The 20061-nt window shown below is 30.8% G+C and overlaps 1 protein-coding gene across 1 annotated transcript in view; it reads left to right on the forward strand.

The window, feature by feature from the left end:
• The window catches only part of LOC118185793 (small subunit processome component 20 homolog), a 219401-nt gene that overhangs the window by 156221 nt on the left and 43119 nt on the right, over nt 1–20061 (forward strand). Inside the window, exons 46-50 of the mRNA XM_085821737.1 lie at nt 3552–3715; nt 9807–9945; nt 10044–10160; nt 11418–11588; nt 11756–11887. Coding sequence (XP_085677863.1) covers nt 3552–3715; nt 9807–9945; nt 10044–10160; nt 11418–11588; nt 11756–11887 — 723 coding nt within the window. The remainder of the gene's footprint in view (nt 1–3551; nt 3716–9806; nt 9946–10043; nt 10161–11417; nt 11589–11755; nt 11888–20061) is intronic.

Here is a 20061-nt window from a genome sequence, read left to right on the forward strand (position 1 = left end):
TGAAATGATTGTTCCATTTGAGAAAGCTTTTTTTTTCCCCTTGGGCTATGAATTTCAAGGCCTAAGTATAATTCATTAAACACGATACCACTGTAGGAGTATGATAAGTATTTAATATTTATTTTATATATATTACATGTTATTTAATTTGAAAATTATTTATTGTTTCCATGGCCACAGTAACAGTTTCTCTGCCACAAGTAATGAATTCTGAAAGTGTGTTTGGGGATTGAACCACTTTTTTTATGCATTCTTATCTTACAGTTCAGGTTTTTATGGTACTTGAAACACACTTCAATATGTATTCCAAGTTAAATTTTCAATTCTGCTGAAGACTGATCCCCCCCCTTTTTTTTTTTTTTTTTTTTTTTTTTCCATCTTTATGTTTACAAATATGATGTATCTTGTAAATACAGTGGCTCACAAAAATAATCGGACACTTTGAATTATTGTACTCTTTAATAAACATAAAAACTAAAATGAATTAAACCAAAAAGAAAGGCTTTTATTTTAATTATATAAAAATTCAACATTTTTTATACTTAATGCATTTTTGAAAAGATGAATATTAAAGTCAAAAATCAATATCATTTGTTTAATAAGGAAAAATATCGTCACAAAAGTAATCAAACACTTTTAGTAACTGACAAAAACTTGCATTGTTTTTGCTTCTGAATATCTTGTGGGATTACTTTTATACTTGATCACTTCATTTGATTTGTTAGCCATTGATTCTGCAATTTTTGTTATTCCTGTTGATATTTTTGGACATATTTTACACCACTCCTTTTGAATCACTTCTTTCAGTTGCTGCCACAAAGATATACTCTATTTTTGAATTTTTTATTCTAGTTCCTGCCAAATATATTGAGTAGGATTAAGATCTGCCAATTGGGGTGGTGCCTTTATTACTTCTAGACACATATAACAGCCGCCCTCTAACATTGTGTGCAGTATGCTTTAGATCTTTGTCCTGGTGAAATTTTAAACTATTTTGTTTATTAAATTTTTGTGCTGACAATGATGAATTTCACTTCAAGATGTGAAGATACTTATACTGGTCCATAATACGATCTATAAACTCTATATGATCAACACTAGAATAGGCCATAGGTCTTCATACTATAACTCCTCCTCCGCCATGTTTAACACTTGGTACTTAAGTTTTGCTTCTGAAATTCTTCTTAAGGTTTTTCCCACACCAGCACTCATCCATTCTGAGCTGAAGATGTTAAATTTGCTTTTTTTTTTTTTTTTTTTTTTTTTTTCTTTCCATCTCTTTCCCTCTAGTCCAAAGGAGCTTTCTTCCTGAAGGACTCTTGTTTTCATTTTGCGATTTTGCATTGAAACTTTAAAAGGCTGTATCACTTTTTAAATCGTTGCCACCAAATACTATTGCCCTGAATTATATTTGAAAAAATTAAATAATGAAGAATCTGTATATATGTATGTATGTTTCTCGCATTGTGATAAGACAACGGTACCTAGAGCCATCCAATTTTGAATGACGTAATCCTACTGTGAATATGGACATCTGAAAGCCCAAATTTGGAATTTGTTTTATTATCGATTTCATGTTTTGTAAAACTGTAGCGAATTTTTGATTAACAAACTCAAGGATTTGAAAGCGAGCAATGGCAGCACTCTACGGATGACGGGAGGACTTTTTATCTCCAGCGCACGGAACTGTGTATCGGTAATTCTAAAGATATGCTCATTTTTAAATTATTTTGCGACATTGCTGTTGAACTAAGTTTTATGGTTTAAAAAAGAACATGATATTTAATAAATAAAGGTTAAAAATTATTTGGACATAATTTAAAATCTGAAACCTTTCGGGTTTTTTTTTTTTTTTAACTGACATAAAATTTTGTCTTGCTGCTCACCCATGATATCCTGCAGATCGCATTGCTCTTCTTACAGTTTCTGGATTTACACATATTCTATATAATTCACGAAGTTCTGCAACAAATTTAAGAGCATTCAGTCTTGGATTCTTTTTAATATTTCTTAGAATAAAGTATTCATTCCATCAGATAGCTTAGATGGTGTTCCAGGTCTTCTTTTGTTTTGAGTACAATTCTTTTTCTTATAACACTTAATGATATCAAAAACTGTGGAATTACTTAAAATAAGTAAACAGGTAATTTTTTCTAATAGGTTTCCCTTTCTTTTGATGCAAATCAATAACTAATCTGCAGGTTTCTGACGATATCTCTTTTTGTGACCGAGCCATTGCAAGAAACCATTAAAATAACGAATATTTTCTGAAAAGAAAATTTAAATTATAAAAGCAAATGATTTTTAGATTTTTGCCTAGCTGCTTTATCCAAACTTATTCCATAAAATTTCATTTTTTTTACTTAATGGTGATGATTTTAATTAGAAATTATGAAAATGACTGATTCATTTTATGGTGTCTTTTTTTTTTCCTGAACATTATTAAAGTCCGTAATCCAGACTCGTCGGGACTTCGGCGATTCCAGATTAGGGGTTGTTCCAGATTATAGATCATCAATTTAAATCCGGTAAGATGCCATGCAGAAATTATACAATTAAAAATATGAAACCGTAATTTATGAAATAAAGAGCAATTTTAATCTAAAGGGTATCAAAATTTTTTTAAAAAAAAAGCTTAATATTTATTTGTTTACTTTAGTAAATGTTTCTATCAATGTAAGTTGTTTAAGTTGCTTCGTTTTTTGTGCTAATACTTTCTCTTTAATTCTATAAACATTTTTCTCCCTATGAATAATTTCTTGTTCGGTTACAAAGTTTCACTGTTCAAGTCCTGTAATTGCTGTGTCGAAAATACCGACTAACTTGTCAATCGAAAGTTTTTCGTTTTCAATAACGTCCTCTGTTACTTTCTTCACTATTGGAAGTGCACATGGGTAAATGCTTTACTGGCTTTATGCGCATGCGTAGCGGACACGTGCATCAAAATGCGCATGCATAAGTTTGTGGCTTTGAGGTCTGGATTATAGATCATTCCAGATAATGGATGTCCAGATTAGAGACTTTGTACTGTATTTATTTATTTTTTTTAATTATTTAGTGCAAAGAGAGAGAGCTAAGAAAATATTATTCAAAGGAAAAAAAGTCTTTATTACTTTATTTCAAAGCTTTTCTCCCATTACTTAAAGAAATAAAAAAATTATAGGGGCCAATCACTTTTGTGATGCATTGTATAGCTTTTTTCTTGTTCTTTCTTTCTGCTTTTTTTTTTTACTTAAATTTTTATAGAAGTGCCTGTTTTTTTTAATACCTATTTGGTGATTGTAATAGTTCAGAAATAATAATAATGTAATTTTATATTTGTGTGGCCCAGTTGTGTTGAGGTGAAATTCAAGGCCATATAAAGGGAATTCTGCTGCTGTTCTGTAACCGTACAAATTGAATGTCATGTAAATTAGAGGGTTACTTGTAGTCGTAATCTTTTTTTTTTTTTTTTCATATCTTTTAGTTGTTATATGTTGATAAATATTAAAAAATTGTTTGTAATTTTTCAGTTTTTATTATTATTATTTTTATTTTTATTATTATGAAAGGTTCTTGAAAGAAAGTATAGTTATAAAGCAATGAAAAAAGTATCTGAATGCTTTCGTCACATTGCACTGGGATTGAGTGACAACAACGGTGTGTCTCCCAAAGGTCATCTGATATTCATTCATGCTGTGGTTAATGAAAATGTACCAGGTCTTAGCCAAAAAAAGTAATTATCATTTCTGAATTCAGTATTTTCTTTTTCTGTTTTTTAATTTAATTTTTAAGGATTATTGTATGCATAACACTTTTGCATTTTTAAAATTAGTTTGCTTTGCATTAAATATTATTATTAAGAGTTTGATGTTTATTTTGAAGCAATGATGGTTAAATTGTGATTGAATTAGTTTTATTATTTTGGGATTTGAAATTGCAGTTTTGAACTCTGATAAATTTGTATGTAGATTTTGAATTTAAAATAGTTTTTATGCAATGCAGAAAGTTTTTTTTTTTTTTTTCCCATGTTGATATAAGTATTTTATAAGCTATTTAGGGCATTTCTGATATGTATTAAAAAATTTTGGGAATGCTTGTACTTTCTCTTCCATATCTAAAACGTCTGGAATAAATCAATGATTATTAAAATTTTTTAAATGTATTTAGTGTAATGTATACTTAATGTATACATAATTTAGATTTTAGTTTCGTAATAAACATCTTTGATTCGGTATGTAAAGCTTTTAAAAAGAAAGATTACTTGCTTCACTTGGGGTTTAGATGTGTGCTTCTCTCCATTCCTACCCCCAGTGTAACTTCCATATACAGTACAAAGTCTAAAATCCATATGTCCAATTTCTAGAATAATCAAATATCCAGACCTCCAAACCACCAGCCAAAAAATAAATTAATAAAATCATTTTTAAAAAACATTCCCCCCCCCTCCTTTCAAAATCTGGTAAAGGAGAATATAATACTCAACAAAAGGAAAAATATGTGCTATAAATGTGATTTTTCTTCCTATGAGTTTGATAAATGTCACTTTCAAACACCTGCTAGCTAGGAAGTCACACCATAACCAATAATAATACATTAACTGGCACTGTATTACCAGTAATAATTATTGTTGACCAGACTCCCATTTTTGGCACTTGGGTGGTTATGGTGAGGACATGCGTTTTGGACGTTTATGCATTTGACATTTCATATAATTTCTGTGAATCCTAAATTCTAAAAATTTTGCCACCCCTAAATTATGCTGCTTAGTGCCTCCCTAAATTCTAAAGATTTTGCCATTCCTAATTTTTGCTGATTGGTGCTTCTTTAAACTAAAAATTTTGCTGCCGCTGAATTCTGGCACAAATCCTGTTTGGGGGTTAACATTCCTCTAATTGACATAAAATAAAGTGAAGCCATGTTGACATGTCTACATGTCATCTGCCTAGAATTAAAGTAATGATATAAAATTTGGAAATTTCTGGAATCACTGAAGTCTCGACTATTCTGGATCTCGAACGTTATTGTACTGTGATCTACTGATAAATTTTTATCTTATTATTCATAAATCTGCAAAATGATCCAAGTTATTTAGACTGGATGATCTACATTTAGATCTATGTAAATTTAAGTTTACTGATGATAAAAATTAGATAAAATACTCCACTACCATACACTGAAACCATATATAAACATAAATAAAAGTACAATAAAAAAATGAAATTTGTACAAAAGTCGTGTAATTTAAACAGAGTATTTTGTAACAGTTTCATACTAATGACAGATTTTTAATTACTTCATTTCATTAATTATTGCACGTTTTTTATCTAGTTAAAAATGAGATAAAATACTCTAGGTTGACTTGCTGCAACCAACCACATTTACACATAAATAAAAGTACAGGAGGTTTCACAGATGATCCACTTCTTTCCTCAACTGGAGCTAGAATGGATGATTTCATCATGCTCATCATCTTTTATAAGTTTCCTCCGGGTTGCATATTCAGAATTGGCATCTATATATATGGAAGATTGAAGGAAAGGTCTCCATTGCAGTATGTCTTGGTGGTGATTTAACTGTTCCCTAATTTTGAGATCATTTAATGCCAGGGTTTGGAGATGATTTAGGCTTTACTCCATTCAATTATTAAGTGTGGATGCTGGGTGAAGTATTTGATCAAAGATGTGTTATTTTCATTAATGAACTGGTTGGCAGAGAGCTTGGAAATATCTCTTTTAGGTTTGCTAATTCTTATTGATAGATCTCTGGATGAGAAACTGATATGTTGAGTTTCTGTCCTTGTATTTTCATTGTGAATAAGTATAGTACATACATACATATATAATATATATACACACACACACAAATACACACATATATTGTATTGATGTCTAATTTATCTATTCTTAACAATATCCAGGTGGATGGGACTTGGAGTAAAGGCAAGTTAATAGAGAAAACTTTTAAATATGCAGCAAATGCTTGGGGTGATCAGGTAGCAAGGAAAAGCTCCGGTGAATTTAATATCATTTGATGCTTGCGTCAGTAACAACTTTGCTTTTTGAAAAATGATTGAAAAATCTTTTTTATTGATTTTCTTGTGGAATTTTTGCGCCAAATAACAAGGATATCTGTTTTTTCAGCAATTTGTAATTTGCAGCATTGTTGAAATAAGTATTGTTTTGAATTTCATTTAATGGAAACAAGAATATTAATTCTATTTTTTACTGTATATTCTTTGATAAGATAAGTAGAAAAAGAAACAAGGTAAGTAAATAATAATAAAACAAAATAAGTAGAAAAATATATTTTCTTCATTTGTATTATCATAATTATATACAGTGCTAATATACATTAATCTGTTCCAGATTCTTGGCCTTATATCAACATTTTCAGTAAGAAATAAAAGGAAGTAATTAATCCATTCTTATGAAAAAAAGTCCTATTGCTATTATTATAACACTGTTTAATACTGAAATAAAAATCCAGTGGGGGAAATATTTACTCTACATAAATGAAGCACTGCACATGATGCTGTATATAAATATTTTCTGCTATTGAGATTAAAAGTAATTTTTTAACATACTCTAACATCTCTGATCTTTGTTTGATAATCAGTTTCAACCCTTTCGCAATATTAGCCAATTTAATAGCACTCTTGTTTTTCTCAGTCATAGACACCATCATACTTGACATATGATATGCAATAACTAAATCCCAGATACCCATGTCATCTTCATGCTTTTCTAAATCTCTCTTTTTCACCTTCATGGTAATCCTAACAACTTTCTTTGCTGCTCTTTAACTTTCCAAGAACTCATTGTTAATGAATTTACAAAACATTTGCGGAAAAAATCTAAAATCACTTGAAAAGTTGGTTAATTCTATTTTTTACTGTATATTCTTTGATAAGATAAGTAGAAAAAGAAACAAGGTAAGTAAATAATAATAAAACAAAATAAGTAGAAAAATATATTTTCTTCATTTGTATTATCATAATTATATACAGTGCTAATATACATTAATCTGTTCCAGATTCTTGGCCTTATATCAACATTTTCAGTAAGAAATAAAAGGAAGTAATTAATCCATTCTTATGAAAAAAAGTCCTATTGCTATTATTATAACACTGTTTAATACTGAAATAAAAATCCAGTGGGGGAAATATTTACTCTACATAAATGAAGCACTGCACATGATGCTGTATATAAATATTTTCTGCTATTGAGATTAAAAGTAATTTTTTAACATACTCTAACATCTCTGATCTTTGTTTGATAATCAGTTTCAACCCTTTCGCAATATTAGCCAATTTAATAGCACTCTTGTTTTTCTCAGTCATAGACACCATCATACTTGACATATGATATGCAATAACTAAATCCCAGATACCCATGTCATCTTCATGCTTTTCTAAATCTCTCTTTTTCACCTTCATGGTAATCCTAACAACTTTCTTTGCTGCTCTTTAACTTTCCAAGAACTCATTGTTAATGAATTTACAAAACATTTGCGGAAAAAATCTAAAATCACTTGAAAAGTTGGTGTTATAGCACAGGTTGTTTGTTAAATTGTAGCAGCATGCATACTGATGCTCGTAGCATTGTCTTGGAAGAGGTGTAGTGTGAAGGTGGTAGAGGTAAAACAGGTGTAGTGTGTGCAGCCATGATTCATCAAACTGAAATTAAGTTCCAAACAAATGTTGTATGCAGAACAAAAATGTTCATGTCCAAATAGGACATATGCCAAGATGCCATTGTATTTGATTGAGAATTTTAGAAAGACAGCTCAATTTTCTGAATGAACTATAGTTTCAGCTAGTTCACAGAAGTTCTAACATTCTCAGTTTTGGGCCATACTCTTGCCAACCTGATTTGAAGTATATTCAGTATATTTCCACCAACTTTCTATTATTTTCTGGGTTTCTCTTTCTCTCATTTTTAGGGGGGGATGGGGTAACTTGGTTTTATATTTCATCATTTTGACTCAAAAGTGTGATGTTTTGTGTGATTTTTTTATTTCCCATTGATTGGTTTAAAGTAAGGTAATTTCTTGCATGAGACACCATGTTGAGCTACTGCTATATGGTAGGAGCAAATGTGTCTAAAAAAGTAATGCTCCAATTCATCTTCTGTATATTAGCCAATAAGTACGAAGATTGATGCATTCTCTTCTCTTGTTGCTGAATGTATAATTTATTGATCTTCAAGGAATGGCTTGAGAATTTCCTCTCTTTCATCTTATGTTTGTAAAAAAAGGTAAATACTCATATGTTTCTCAAAAATCATACAAAAATGACTCATGAATAGTTTGGTCATAGAAATGCAAAACATTTGTTAGTGTAATTTTTATTGTGATTTTATTTCACATTGGAAATACTAATGTTTTTAAAGATATGTAACTTCTATTGGTAAGAACAAGTCTGTGTGGCTATTGCTATGAACAAAATTACAGGATTTGCTTCTCAAAGGAATCAAAATCTGCTTCTGTTGTTAAGAGTTGTGCAAAACTGGTTTTAAAGTACTATCTTCATATTAAAAGATACAAAAATAAAAAATTGTGTATAAGTATTTTTGTATTATTTCAGCTACAGTCAAAAGTCTTTAATCCGGACTCGTCAGGACTTCGGCGATTCCGGATTATCGATTTTTCCGGATTATAGATCATCAGTTTAAATCTGGCAAGATGGCATGCAGAAATTATAAAATTAAAAATATGAAACCATAATTTATAAAATAATGAGCAATTATGATCTAAAGGGTATCAAAATTTACAAAAAAAGAAGCTTAATATTTATTTGTTTACTTTATTAAACATTTCTTTCAACGCAGGATTGCGTAAAGCATACCTTACGCATAGCCGAAATTAGAAAATTGCAACCAGAAAACTATTTGATTTGTATTTGTGATATTTATAATGACGAGGAATTTGATTTAAATCATGTCAAAGACGGAGTAAATGAGATTAAATACTACATTTAGTAAGGAATTATAAGCCGAATAAAATAAAAACATCTGCCCTGAAGATAACGATAGTGCTGACAGAACAGCTTCCAGTTCATTGCGCGCCGCAACGTTCCCCCCCCCCCCCCGCGCAGAGCAGCCTGAAATTGATAAACAGATTTCGGAACGGTTAGATAAACAAAGGATATGCCTTTATCCATTTTTTTTAGCAATTCGCTTTTTGTTTGATGGACATCGAAACATACTTTCGTTTTCTAGATCCTTTGGGAGCTCCAGCATCAGAAATTCTATTTGATATAATCGAAAGTTCAAGCTTACTTTTATAAAATTGCTCTTACAGTCTGCAAAAAATAATAAGACGGATCCAATTCGAAGATTAAGGAACAACGCAATCATCAACATTAACTGAAATAGATAATTAGATAATTTTAGCTTATACCATCCATTATAAATTAAACACGCACGCGAAAACGTATTCTGCGCTTGCGCAGACACATATGTGCAGTCGTAAATGTCTTGCGCGCACACGTAAAATGCCTACACGCATGTGTAGAAAGATTTTAGCTTTGAGGTCCGGATTATGGGTGTCCGAATTAACGACTTTTGACTGTATTAATTAGATATTGTTAGTTCCTCATTCTTTAAAAAAAAAAAAAAAAAACTTTTTATATTTATAGCATTTAAAAATTCTTTCTGTTGGGAACATTCTCTTAATTTCTTAAAATATTTGTTGATTTTTGAGTTTATCAGGTACCTTGTGGGGAGCTTCACTGTACCAAATCTGAGTGATTTTTAGCAAGTCTGATGTTATTTTTATCATCAAGTCTTTTATGCATTGTTAAAATAACTAATATTTTATTCAAGGAAACCAGAAATGCCCAAAACTTCAAAATTCGTCCGTCCAGATATATTCCTTGTTCCTAAAGAACCTGGAAGAAGTGGTCCTCCAGCTAAAATAAATAAAAGAACTAATGCTCATGTACTGGTAGAATTTGGCTTACAGGTAAGCTTATTTAAATAAGCCATATTTATCAAGTCTAAAGTTTGTGTGAAATCAGTATAAATGTAATTCTTTTATTGTTATTTGTGTATCTTCTTTAGCTTTTTACTTTTTGTCTGAAGAAGGATAAAATAGATAAGAATACAAAAGAAGTTTTAGAAATGCTGGATCCTTTTGTTACACTTCTATCAGACTGTTTGACATCCAATCATATAAAGGTGAGTAAATTTCGTATTTATATACTTTATGTTGCCTTTCAATGATTTTTTCCCCAGCAGTTCATTAAGAATTTTCAAAGCATTAATAGTTTTTCTCAGGTAAATTGAATGTGATCTTTAATAAACAGTATTCAGAACTAAGTTCCTAATTTGTTATTTGGGTTGCTTTTGAAGCATTTACAGAGAACTATTTTATTTCAAAATATTTAATCCCACACTTAACACAATAGAATGCCTAGTTACTAGTTATTTGACGCCCAGACGGTATAGTGGTTAGGGGAACCTGACTGCAATACCGAAGGGCCCGGGTTTGAATCCTGAAGAAGGCATGGATGTAAAATTGTCTCTCTGTTCATAGGAGGTAACAGTGGCATTAGGTGCCTCTACAATAAAATTACCACTGCTTCTGGCCTTAGGAGTGGCCAATGCAGTTATAGGCAAGTTCTTGCCTTTAGGGGAAAAAACGTTACCAGTTATTTGTTTCCCCTCCCCCCCTGCATTGAGTAGAACTAAACTGTTGTTAAGTTACTTATGTGCTTTTAATATTTCCATTGATTTAAGTTATCTAAAAGGATAACAGTCCATACTTTTAAAAAAGACATTAAATTAATTTACATACATGCTTATTACTTGCATATTAGGTTATGGTGTTTGCAAACATGGAACTTATTAGTGTAAAAAACATTTATATACATACATGTTGTTTAAGTTATTTATGTGCTTTTAATATTTCCATTGATTTAAATTATCTAAAAGGATAACAGTACATGTTTTTTGAAAAACCATTAAATTAATTTAGATACATGTTTATTACTTGCAAATTAGTTTATGGTGTTTGCAAACATAGAACTTATTATATGAATCATTGCTTATCTATATTAAGAATATCTTTTTTTTAAAATGAAAAAATGCCCTTAATACGCATGGTGACATATCAGTGTCCTTTGTGCGCATTGAAATTTTGTTTGACAATGTGCAGTACATCTATGTATCCCCTTGCCCCATTTTTAAGTCCCCCCCTTAATGGTGTTATCTGTGTTAAGATAAAATACACTAAACAAAACTTTGTAACATGCATTACACTAGTTACACAAAAAGAGAACTCAGTTATCTAGATAAAATACCCTGTTAGACTTACACTGTTTAATTATATTTTGTTTCTCATATACTTCTTATGTATATTTCTCAAGTGCTTTTAATCTCTTTTTAATTAATATTTTGTATTATTTATTAAATCTTAATTTTTATGTGTTTCAGATAATCTCAACATCACTACGTTGCTTGTTGTCATTATATAAATTTCCTTTGCCATCTCTGAAAACTGTAACAAAAGATATAGTCAATGCTCTTTTCATTCTGATAAATAAATATTCTGCTACAGGAATGGGTCAAGGAGAAAATTTTGAAATGATACTCATGTGTTTTAAGGTAATGTGATAATAAATATATATTTATATATACATATATATATATATGACATTGAGCATTGTTTTGTATTGCATGCAATAAAGATGCCGAATTTCTTATGTTAGAGTGTCTATACATTTTTTTAATTATGTGTAGAATTTTTAGTGTAATAAAATATAATTTTTCAGGTGCTGACAATTCTTGTTAGGGATACTAGTTACCATAAATTAAGTGATGAACAACTTCATTCTCTGTTAAGTTACGTAGAACAGGATATATATGATTACACAAGGCAAGCAACAGCATTTTCTTTGTTAAAAGTAAGTTTACGTTTATTTCTTCTCAAACTGTAACTTGGTCAACATTGTTTTATTCTTATTTATATATATATATATTTGGTGCATGTGTGTGTTTATTTATTCATTATCTATTAGTAGGGAGGAGTACTGTATATATATATATATATATATATATATTTAATAACCTGTGCTTCATCTTTCAACACCATCTTTGAAGCAACCTCTGCCTTTTTCAAAATGGCAATTGAGGAGTGAAAATGGTGGCTTCAAAACCCTTATTTTAGATGAGGAAGTGAAAAATAGTTATAGGAAAGTAATTCTGGGCTACATAGAAGTGTGGCATACATTCAGTCTTCTTTCAAGCCAAATATTGGATAACAAGTTTTTCAAATAAAATGGCAATTGATGAATGCAACTTAAATTCTTTTTATCTGACATATTCAATCAAGTTATCCAAATTGTCACATAATACAAGGTTGTTTAATAAGTTCGCGGAGTGCCATCTTTTCGTCAATATTAGACTTAAAACTTTGACGCCATTTTCATAGTTGTTCTTTCTTAGGAACACGTCAAAAGTTTCATTTCGATCTGTTAATTTATTCATTGTTTAACCGCCCTTTATATCTAACGTGTTATGGCTTTTTTCAGGTATGGATAAAATAGAGCAACGTGCAGTTATCAAATTCTTTGTAAAGAAAGGTTTAAAGGCAATGGAAATTCATACCGAAATGGTGAATGTGTTGCTTGAATCTGCTTCTTCAAAAACAATGGTTAGGCTTTAGGCATTTCATAGGGCACAGTGATCAATATTTTGAGTGTTAATTTGGGTTTCAAAAACTCTGTGCAAAATGGGTGCCGCATTCTCTAACGATGGATCAAAAACGCATTCGGATGCAACTTTGCCAGCAACATTTGGAGCGTTTTAAGAAGAATAAAAGCGACTTTATCCATTGATTTATCACAATGCATGAGACTTCGGTCTACCATCATGATCCTGAATCAAAACAGGAGGCTAAGGAGTGGTGTGAGCCCGATTCTTCGACGCCGAAGCGAGTTCGTGTGCAAAAATCAGCCAAGAAGGTATTAGCATCAGTTTTTTGGGATGCAAAAGGAATTTTGTTTATAAATTACCTTCAAACTGGCAAAACAATTAATTCAGATTATTATTGTAACCTATTGAATCAATTAGACGAAAAAATTCGTGAAAGAAGACCCGGATTACAGAAGAAGAAAATCATTTTCTACCAAGATAATGCCCCTGCGCACACAGCTCAAAAACCTATTGCTAAAATAACTGAATTGAAGTACGAATTGTTGCAATATCCAGCCTATTTGCCAGATTTAGCTCCCTCCGACTTCTGGCTCTTCCCACACCTCAAATAATATCTCCATAAAAAAACGATTATCTGCAAATGAAGAGGTAATAGCTGCCGTGGAGGGGTATTTTGCAGAGCTGCCGAAAAGCCGCTACAGTCAAGGGATCCATAAATTAGAAGACTGTTGGAATAAGTGTATTGAAGTAGAGGGAAACTACGTTGAAAAATAAAGTCATTTTTACAAATAAAAATTGGTTTCTTCATTTCCGTTCCGTGAACTTATTGAACAATCTGGTATGGGCCAGTAACAATTATATGCTTAGATTTTGCATATTGATAAATCATTCATGATAGTCAGAGAAAAAATATTTTTCCCACATTAAGTTTCATTTGATTGTATTAATGATTTAATTTTTTGCTCCTGAATTTTTTTTTTTTTTTTTTTTTTTTTTTTAATATATCACTTTTATATTTATTTTACTGAATAGTTTAATGTGATACAGATAGATCAGTGAATACTGTTCATGTAAAATCAATATCCCGTCATATTAATGACAGAATATTCTTTGCTGCTCAGTTTAATAGATATTTGATACTCATTCAGTAATTGTAAGTAATAATATTATATAGCATTATATAATCATACGTAATTATATACTCATTCAGTAATTACAGAGGCTGTTTGCACATTTCTTAGACAATTTTGGTAAGCGGTAATAAAAAATTGTTTGCTGCAAAAGAATTAATTGCCATTGTACTATGTTTTTAAAAGTCAAAATTATCATCTGTGGCTTGAAAGTGTTGTTTTTATTCAAAATGGCGAATTTAACAAAGCAGTGGTTCGAAGGCTACATTTACGCTCTTTCCGAAGAGAAATATGCATACTCCGTTATCCAAAAACGATCTGAGAATCATGGTTTTGTGATATCTAAAGCATCGATAGGTAATATCATCAACAAGAAAGGAAAAAAATGTCAAATTGGAGCCTCAAGTGGGACAAAAATTCCAAACAAGTATCCAAGGAAAAAAACGGACATCTTCGACTATTGCAAAGGTACGTTGTTTAATATTAAAAGAAAATCTCCCTAGTCAAAGGACAGTTGCAAAGTCATTAAAATGCTCAGTGTCCACTGTAAACAAAATGATAAACGTTGATTTAAATCTTAAGAAAGCGAAAAAATGCAATGTGCATCGTCTTCTTCCAAAGCGTATCGCTCAACGCAGGACACGCTGCAAAATTCTGTATGAGAAACACTTATCCAAAGAAAAATGGAAAACAATTGTCACAATAAATGAAGCGTGGGTGTATTTAAATGATTGTAACAAAAAAAGAGCCATTTATTATCATAAAAGGGGAGGAAAAAATTTAAGTACATGGTTCAAAGAATCGAAAGAAAGTTTTTCTAAGGGATTCATGATTGTCACTGGTTTTTCTTATAATGGCAAGTTAAAAATAAAGAGAGTGCAAAAAAATGTACTTTTAAAAACTGTATTATCCAAACGTTGTCCGAAAACCCTAACAGGACACTGGAAAGCTGTTCAGGAGGAATGGGATAGAATACCTCTTCTGCCACTTCAAAAAGGCATTATTATCCTGGAAATTGCAGTGTCGAAAGATAGTTCAGAATAAGGGATGTCAAATAGAACATTTAAAACACAAAAATTTTATGTAATTTTTGTGAATACAATATACATTGTCTAAAAAAATGTGTGAACAGCCTCTGTATAAGTATAATATTATATAGTGTATAATTGTATGCATATCCAACCAGCTTTTATTAACTTTTCAGAATTTATGCAAAAACAATGATAATTTTCTAATCTTGCATGCAAAATTTATTTTTTTATAATTATTTTCTAATTTTTATAAAAGTGTCAAAAATTGTACTATTTGGTGATTTTAAGTGCAATGATTATTGGCAGATCAAGAGATCATCTTTAAATGGATACTCTTAAAATGTCGTTTTGATTATCATTTATCAGAAATAAGCCCTTTCCATTCTGGAATATGCATTTTTTGTTTTCAGTTACTATGTTTGTTGGCATATCAAATTTGAATGACTTTAAGGCCAATCTGTGTACAAACATGTTAATTTGATAATCTGCGAATTTTTTTATGTTCCCCCCCCCCACCAAGTGCAAAAATTTTGATTGATATCATTAAGATATTAATTTAGAAGGCAAACAACAAAAATCAGCGTTATATTTTAAACTTCTAAATTAAATCAAATTTTTCTTGTTTGACTTCTAACTTAATATTTCTTCATTGTGTTATTGTATCTTAATCATTAATATAATTGTGATACATTAAATTGCATTTTTTAAGAAAAATAACATTAAAACAAAGCACTTTTATTTTCTTCTGTCTTATTTAAACATATTTTTACCTTTGATTTTGGAGACTTTTGCTTATCTTGATTTTAAAATTCAATTATACATAGGGTGTTTACACATTTTAGAATGATTTGGGGGCCATTTAATTCATGTTTAAAATGTAAAGAGTGTTTTTCTAAATGTTTGGTCTGATAGCCTTTTTTCTGGACTTGTCTCCATCATAATTCCCATACGGTTTTCCATAAAATTTCCAATCCTCTTTCCCTGCTTTCCAGAGTTCATCAGTTGTGGTGATTTTGCACTTAGAAATAACTCTTTTCAAGAGACCAAACGCATTGTAGTCCATAGGCGAAACATCAGTGAACTTTGCAAGAACACATTGAATATCAAATATGTGCAATACTTGTATCAGTCTTCATTTTTTTAAGGAATGCAGCATGTTAACTTCCTTTTGTAGTTAAATTAATCACTTGTAAAATGGTTGTAAAAGACAAACATTTATTTAAAGATAAATCTTAATAACCTACATGTAATGTATTCGTAAACGTACATAACATAACAAACATACTTACTGCATCGTACCATTAACAATTCAAGCGTACGTCATCTCATTATCTTTTTAAAATTATAAAATAGAACGACATCCAAAAATTAGCTGTTGCCATTTTCTCAATAGATATTTTGTCTAATAATAATAAATAATTTACAATTGTCCTTGCATTCGACCATCCTGACTTTTCAATTGTCCTCAATTGAACCAAATCTTGTCATACATTAAAACGACAAATAAACAACAACAAAAATATAATAATAGGTAGGAAAAAAAGTAAAATCAAATGTAATTAAAAAAATTCTATACAAATATATAGTCCTATACAAAGTCTCTATGGCGCAATGGTTTGCGCACTGTTCGCTTGGGCCTTTTAAGTTCATTGTCAACCTCTTTATTACCATCATCTTCTGTATTTCTGGAAATGATGGCCTCCAAAGATCTGTTTTTAGCACATGAATCAGCTTGGTGGGGCTTTTGACAACCCATTTTTGATCTGTAAAGTGGACAAGATCTAGAGCCTTGACTGCGTGGCTGCTGTTCTTCGTCATTTGCTTCAGTATCTTTACTAGTTGCTTCTCCTTCCATTCTACTTTGACTGCATTTAGTGTCATTCCTATGATAGTGGGTTTTGCTATTAAAGCACCTTTGATAAAATTGTCTAGGATTCCAGTGATTGTCTCTTCCACCTCCTGAAACTCTTTCTTCATTTTTTCTTTCATTTTGTTCATATTCACTTCCATTACGTCCAACGTTTCGTGGAAGTCCTATGGATAGATAACTACAATATTGCCTGAAGTAAGGATGACGTAATTGCCTTCGTACGGGCCTTTGAGGTTGGAGTTGCTGCTTATCACCTACATTCTCTTGGCTCTGACTACCATCACTTTCGTCATTCTGTCTTTGCCTTGGCATGAAATGGTGTTTAGAAAACAGTTGGCCACAGTGTCGATTTCTATTTGCAGCATAAGGACTTTTTTTTACCGAAGTGCGATTCAGTCCAATCAGATTTGTAGCTTTATTCCCCTTTTTTCGAACAACAACTTCAAATTCACCTAATTCACCATCTCTTACACTTCGAACAACACTTTTTGTATTGTTTTTCTTTACTGCAGTTTGATGAACGAATATATCTTCTTTAGGGGCCATTTTTATGAGATCAGTGCACCCGAGTTCTGAAATATTCAGTGCGAAGCAATCTCTGTATTTATTTGAAAAACGCAATAACTCTTGCTGGTGATCCAATCAGATTTGTCGAGATCCAAGCCAATTTTAACTTGGCTTAAACTTATAGGAATTTGTATGTTGTTAATATTTTCTGTTTTTGTTAAGTTTGAGCTCAATTTAGAAATTTCAGTATTTAAACATAGTTCAACTTCTTCTGCTCTCTCAACGCATTGATCTTTTTGGAGCCTAACACTTCTATCGCCAACGTTAGTCACTGGTATACAAGTTTCGCCATTTTTAATTTCTAATAAATAGCCTATACCTTCGGAAGGATTTTCTATCATAATTAATCCATTATCTACAGAATCTGTTTGAGAACTGACAAGACTGATTGTATTTTTCTCTAATTCATTTTCCTCAAGAGCTTTAAGGCAGACTCGATTTATTTTTTCATCAATTTGGAGATTACTAAATAGTTCATCTTCCCTATACCCAAAGTGAAATCTTTTTCCTATTCTGACATAAGCGATATGAGGTAGATCAAGCCATGTCCATCTGATAATTAGATCAACTGGCTGTGCATTATCAGGTACAAGGTATATATTTATGCCTTGTCCTTTTACATTATCAACTTCAATATTGGCTTTAATCATTCCTATAGAGGTCACTGCAGGCACCCTTTGATTTCCAAAACCGTACAATTCATTCATAGCAGGTTCTGGTTTCACTTTAAGTTTCTGAGCAACTGAAGTCCTTAAGAGACAACAAGAACTCCCCGTATAAATTAAAGCCTGTACTTCTTCAGAATTATTCAGTTTTGCTTTCTTCAAATATGAATTGCTCTCTTCTGAATTTTCGCCAACTTGCTAAACAGAATAATTTTTATCATTTGAATGATTATTTTCAGCCTTAGTAACACAATTTTTAGCTTCATGACCTGTTTTATTACATTTTCGGCATGTTACTACTGGTTTGGGCAGCGGACAGTCCCTTGAGATGTGTCCAAAATTATTACAGCTAAGCATTTTGGTTCACCTTTTTCATTATGTGTGATACCGTAGAGTTTTTTTCTTTTCGTTGACTGTAGTAACTGGACCATCTTTAAAGTAGTTTCATTTGTCGTAAGACCCTTCTTTACGCAGTTGTTTATTGTTGAAAGTTGACTTCAAGGTATCATAATCATCTAGTTTTTCAACTAAATCAATTGGTGAAATCAACTCAGACCAGATGTCAATAAAATGATCTTTTACTTCTGAAGACACTTTACGTTTTATCTGATCCGCTACAATAAGTTTCTCAGAAGTATCTACTTTAACTCCGCTTATCCATTCATTAAAAAAATTTTTTAACTCATACGCAAAATTCTTCCATGTGTTTCCTACACTCTTATTGTGCGTAAAAAATTTTTGACGAAATTTTTCAGGTGTCATCTTTTACCGTTTTAATAAGATCCTTTTTAACTTCTTTATAATCGTTTGCAATCTCATCGGTTTCTCTGGCGATTAAATGAGCAATATCATACGGCAATAAGCCAAACAAATGAGTAACCCATGTATTTTCTGGTACTTCAACTTGTTTCGCCAAACGTTCAAACATGATTAGATATAAACTGATATCATTCTCGTCGGGTTTAAATTTTTGCATCAAACGATGAAGCTCTAACTTTGGATTCATGTGTGCACCACTAGCATTTTCATTGGTGCCAGAATTTGTAGATCTACTTTCTGCTTCAATACGTAGTTTTTACAGTTCAAATTCCATTTCATACTTTCGTTTTCGTCCCTCATATTCTTCTCTTCGTCTATGTTCATCATCTTGACATTTTCATTCTCCAGTTTCTTCTTTTTCTTTTCTTTCATTTATTATAATGTTTAACCATTCCTTGGCGCATTCTTCATCGTACTCTTTGCTAGCCAAAATTATCTTTTTCAAATCGCTCATTTTATGACTCTCATTTACATCTTCTCCCAATTCTTCAGCTAATATTCTTAAATCGCATTTCTTTGCCTTACCGAAAATAGACATTTTCGTACTCATTAAAATGCAAATTATATATATATGCTATTATTATTAACTTCTAATTAGACAATTTAGTAGAACACAGTTATTTGTATTTTATAAGTTTGTTTGATGTTCTAAATATATTTCAAAATTTAAAGAAATGAAAAAAAAATAAACTCTCTTTCCAAAATGATAAAAAAAAATAACAGAATTAAATTCTATAATAAATATGTTACATCAATCAATGTACATACCTTGAAATTCAAATTCTTTTCAATTTATTTACGTATAGCAAATTCTTGTAGCTTTAGGCTTAGGTTTCAGAATAATCCCGCTTCTGATTTATGTTAACTTCCTTTTGTAATTAAATTAATCACTCATAAAATGGTTGTAAAAGACAAACATTTATTTAAAGATAAATCTTAATAACCTACACGTAATGTATTCGTAAACGTACATAACATAACAAACATACTTACTGCATCGTACCATTAACAATTCAAGCATACATCATCTCATTATCTTTTTAAAATTATAAAATGGAACAACATCCAGAAATTAGCAGTTGCCATTTTCTCAATAGATATTTTGTCTAATAATAATAAATAATTTACACTCGTGCTTACAAGCAGTACTTTTTGAAGTGTGACACATTGCTTTTTCTTGATAAAGTTTCATTCTTTGAAAGCACTGTGGTAAAGAAATGGAATTTTTTCTATAAATATCAGATGTAAAATGTTTCTTTTGGATAGCACATTAAGTGGATTTTAACAATTTTTTACCGTACTTCTTATTTTTAATTTATTGTAAGAGGTTCCTGCAATAAT

The sequence above is a fragment of the Stegodyphus dumicola genome, chromosome 8 (assembly GCF_044657685.1).
Source record: "Stegodyphus dumicola isolate Sdum_Otavi_A_Nest chromosome 8, ASM4465768v1".
Classification (NCBI taxonomy): Eukaryota; Metazoa; Arthropoda; class Arachnida; order Araneae; family Eresidae; genus Stegodyphus; species Stegodyphus dumicola.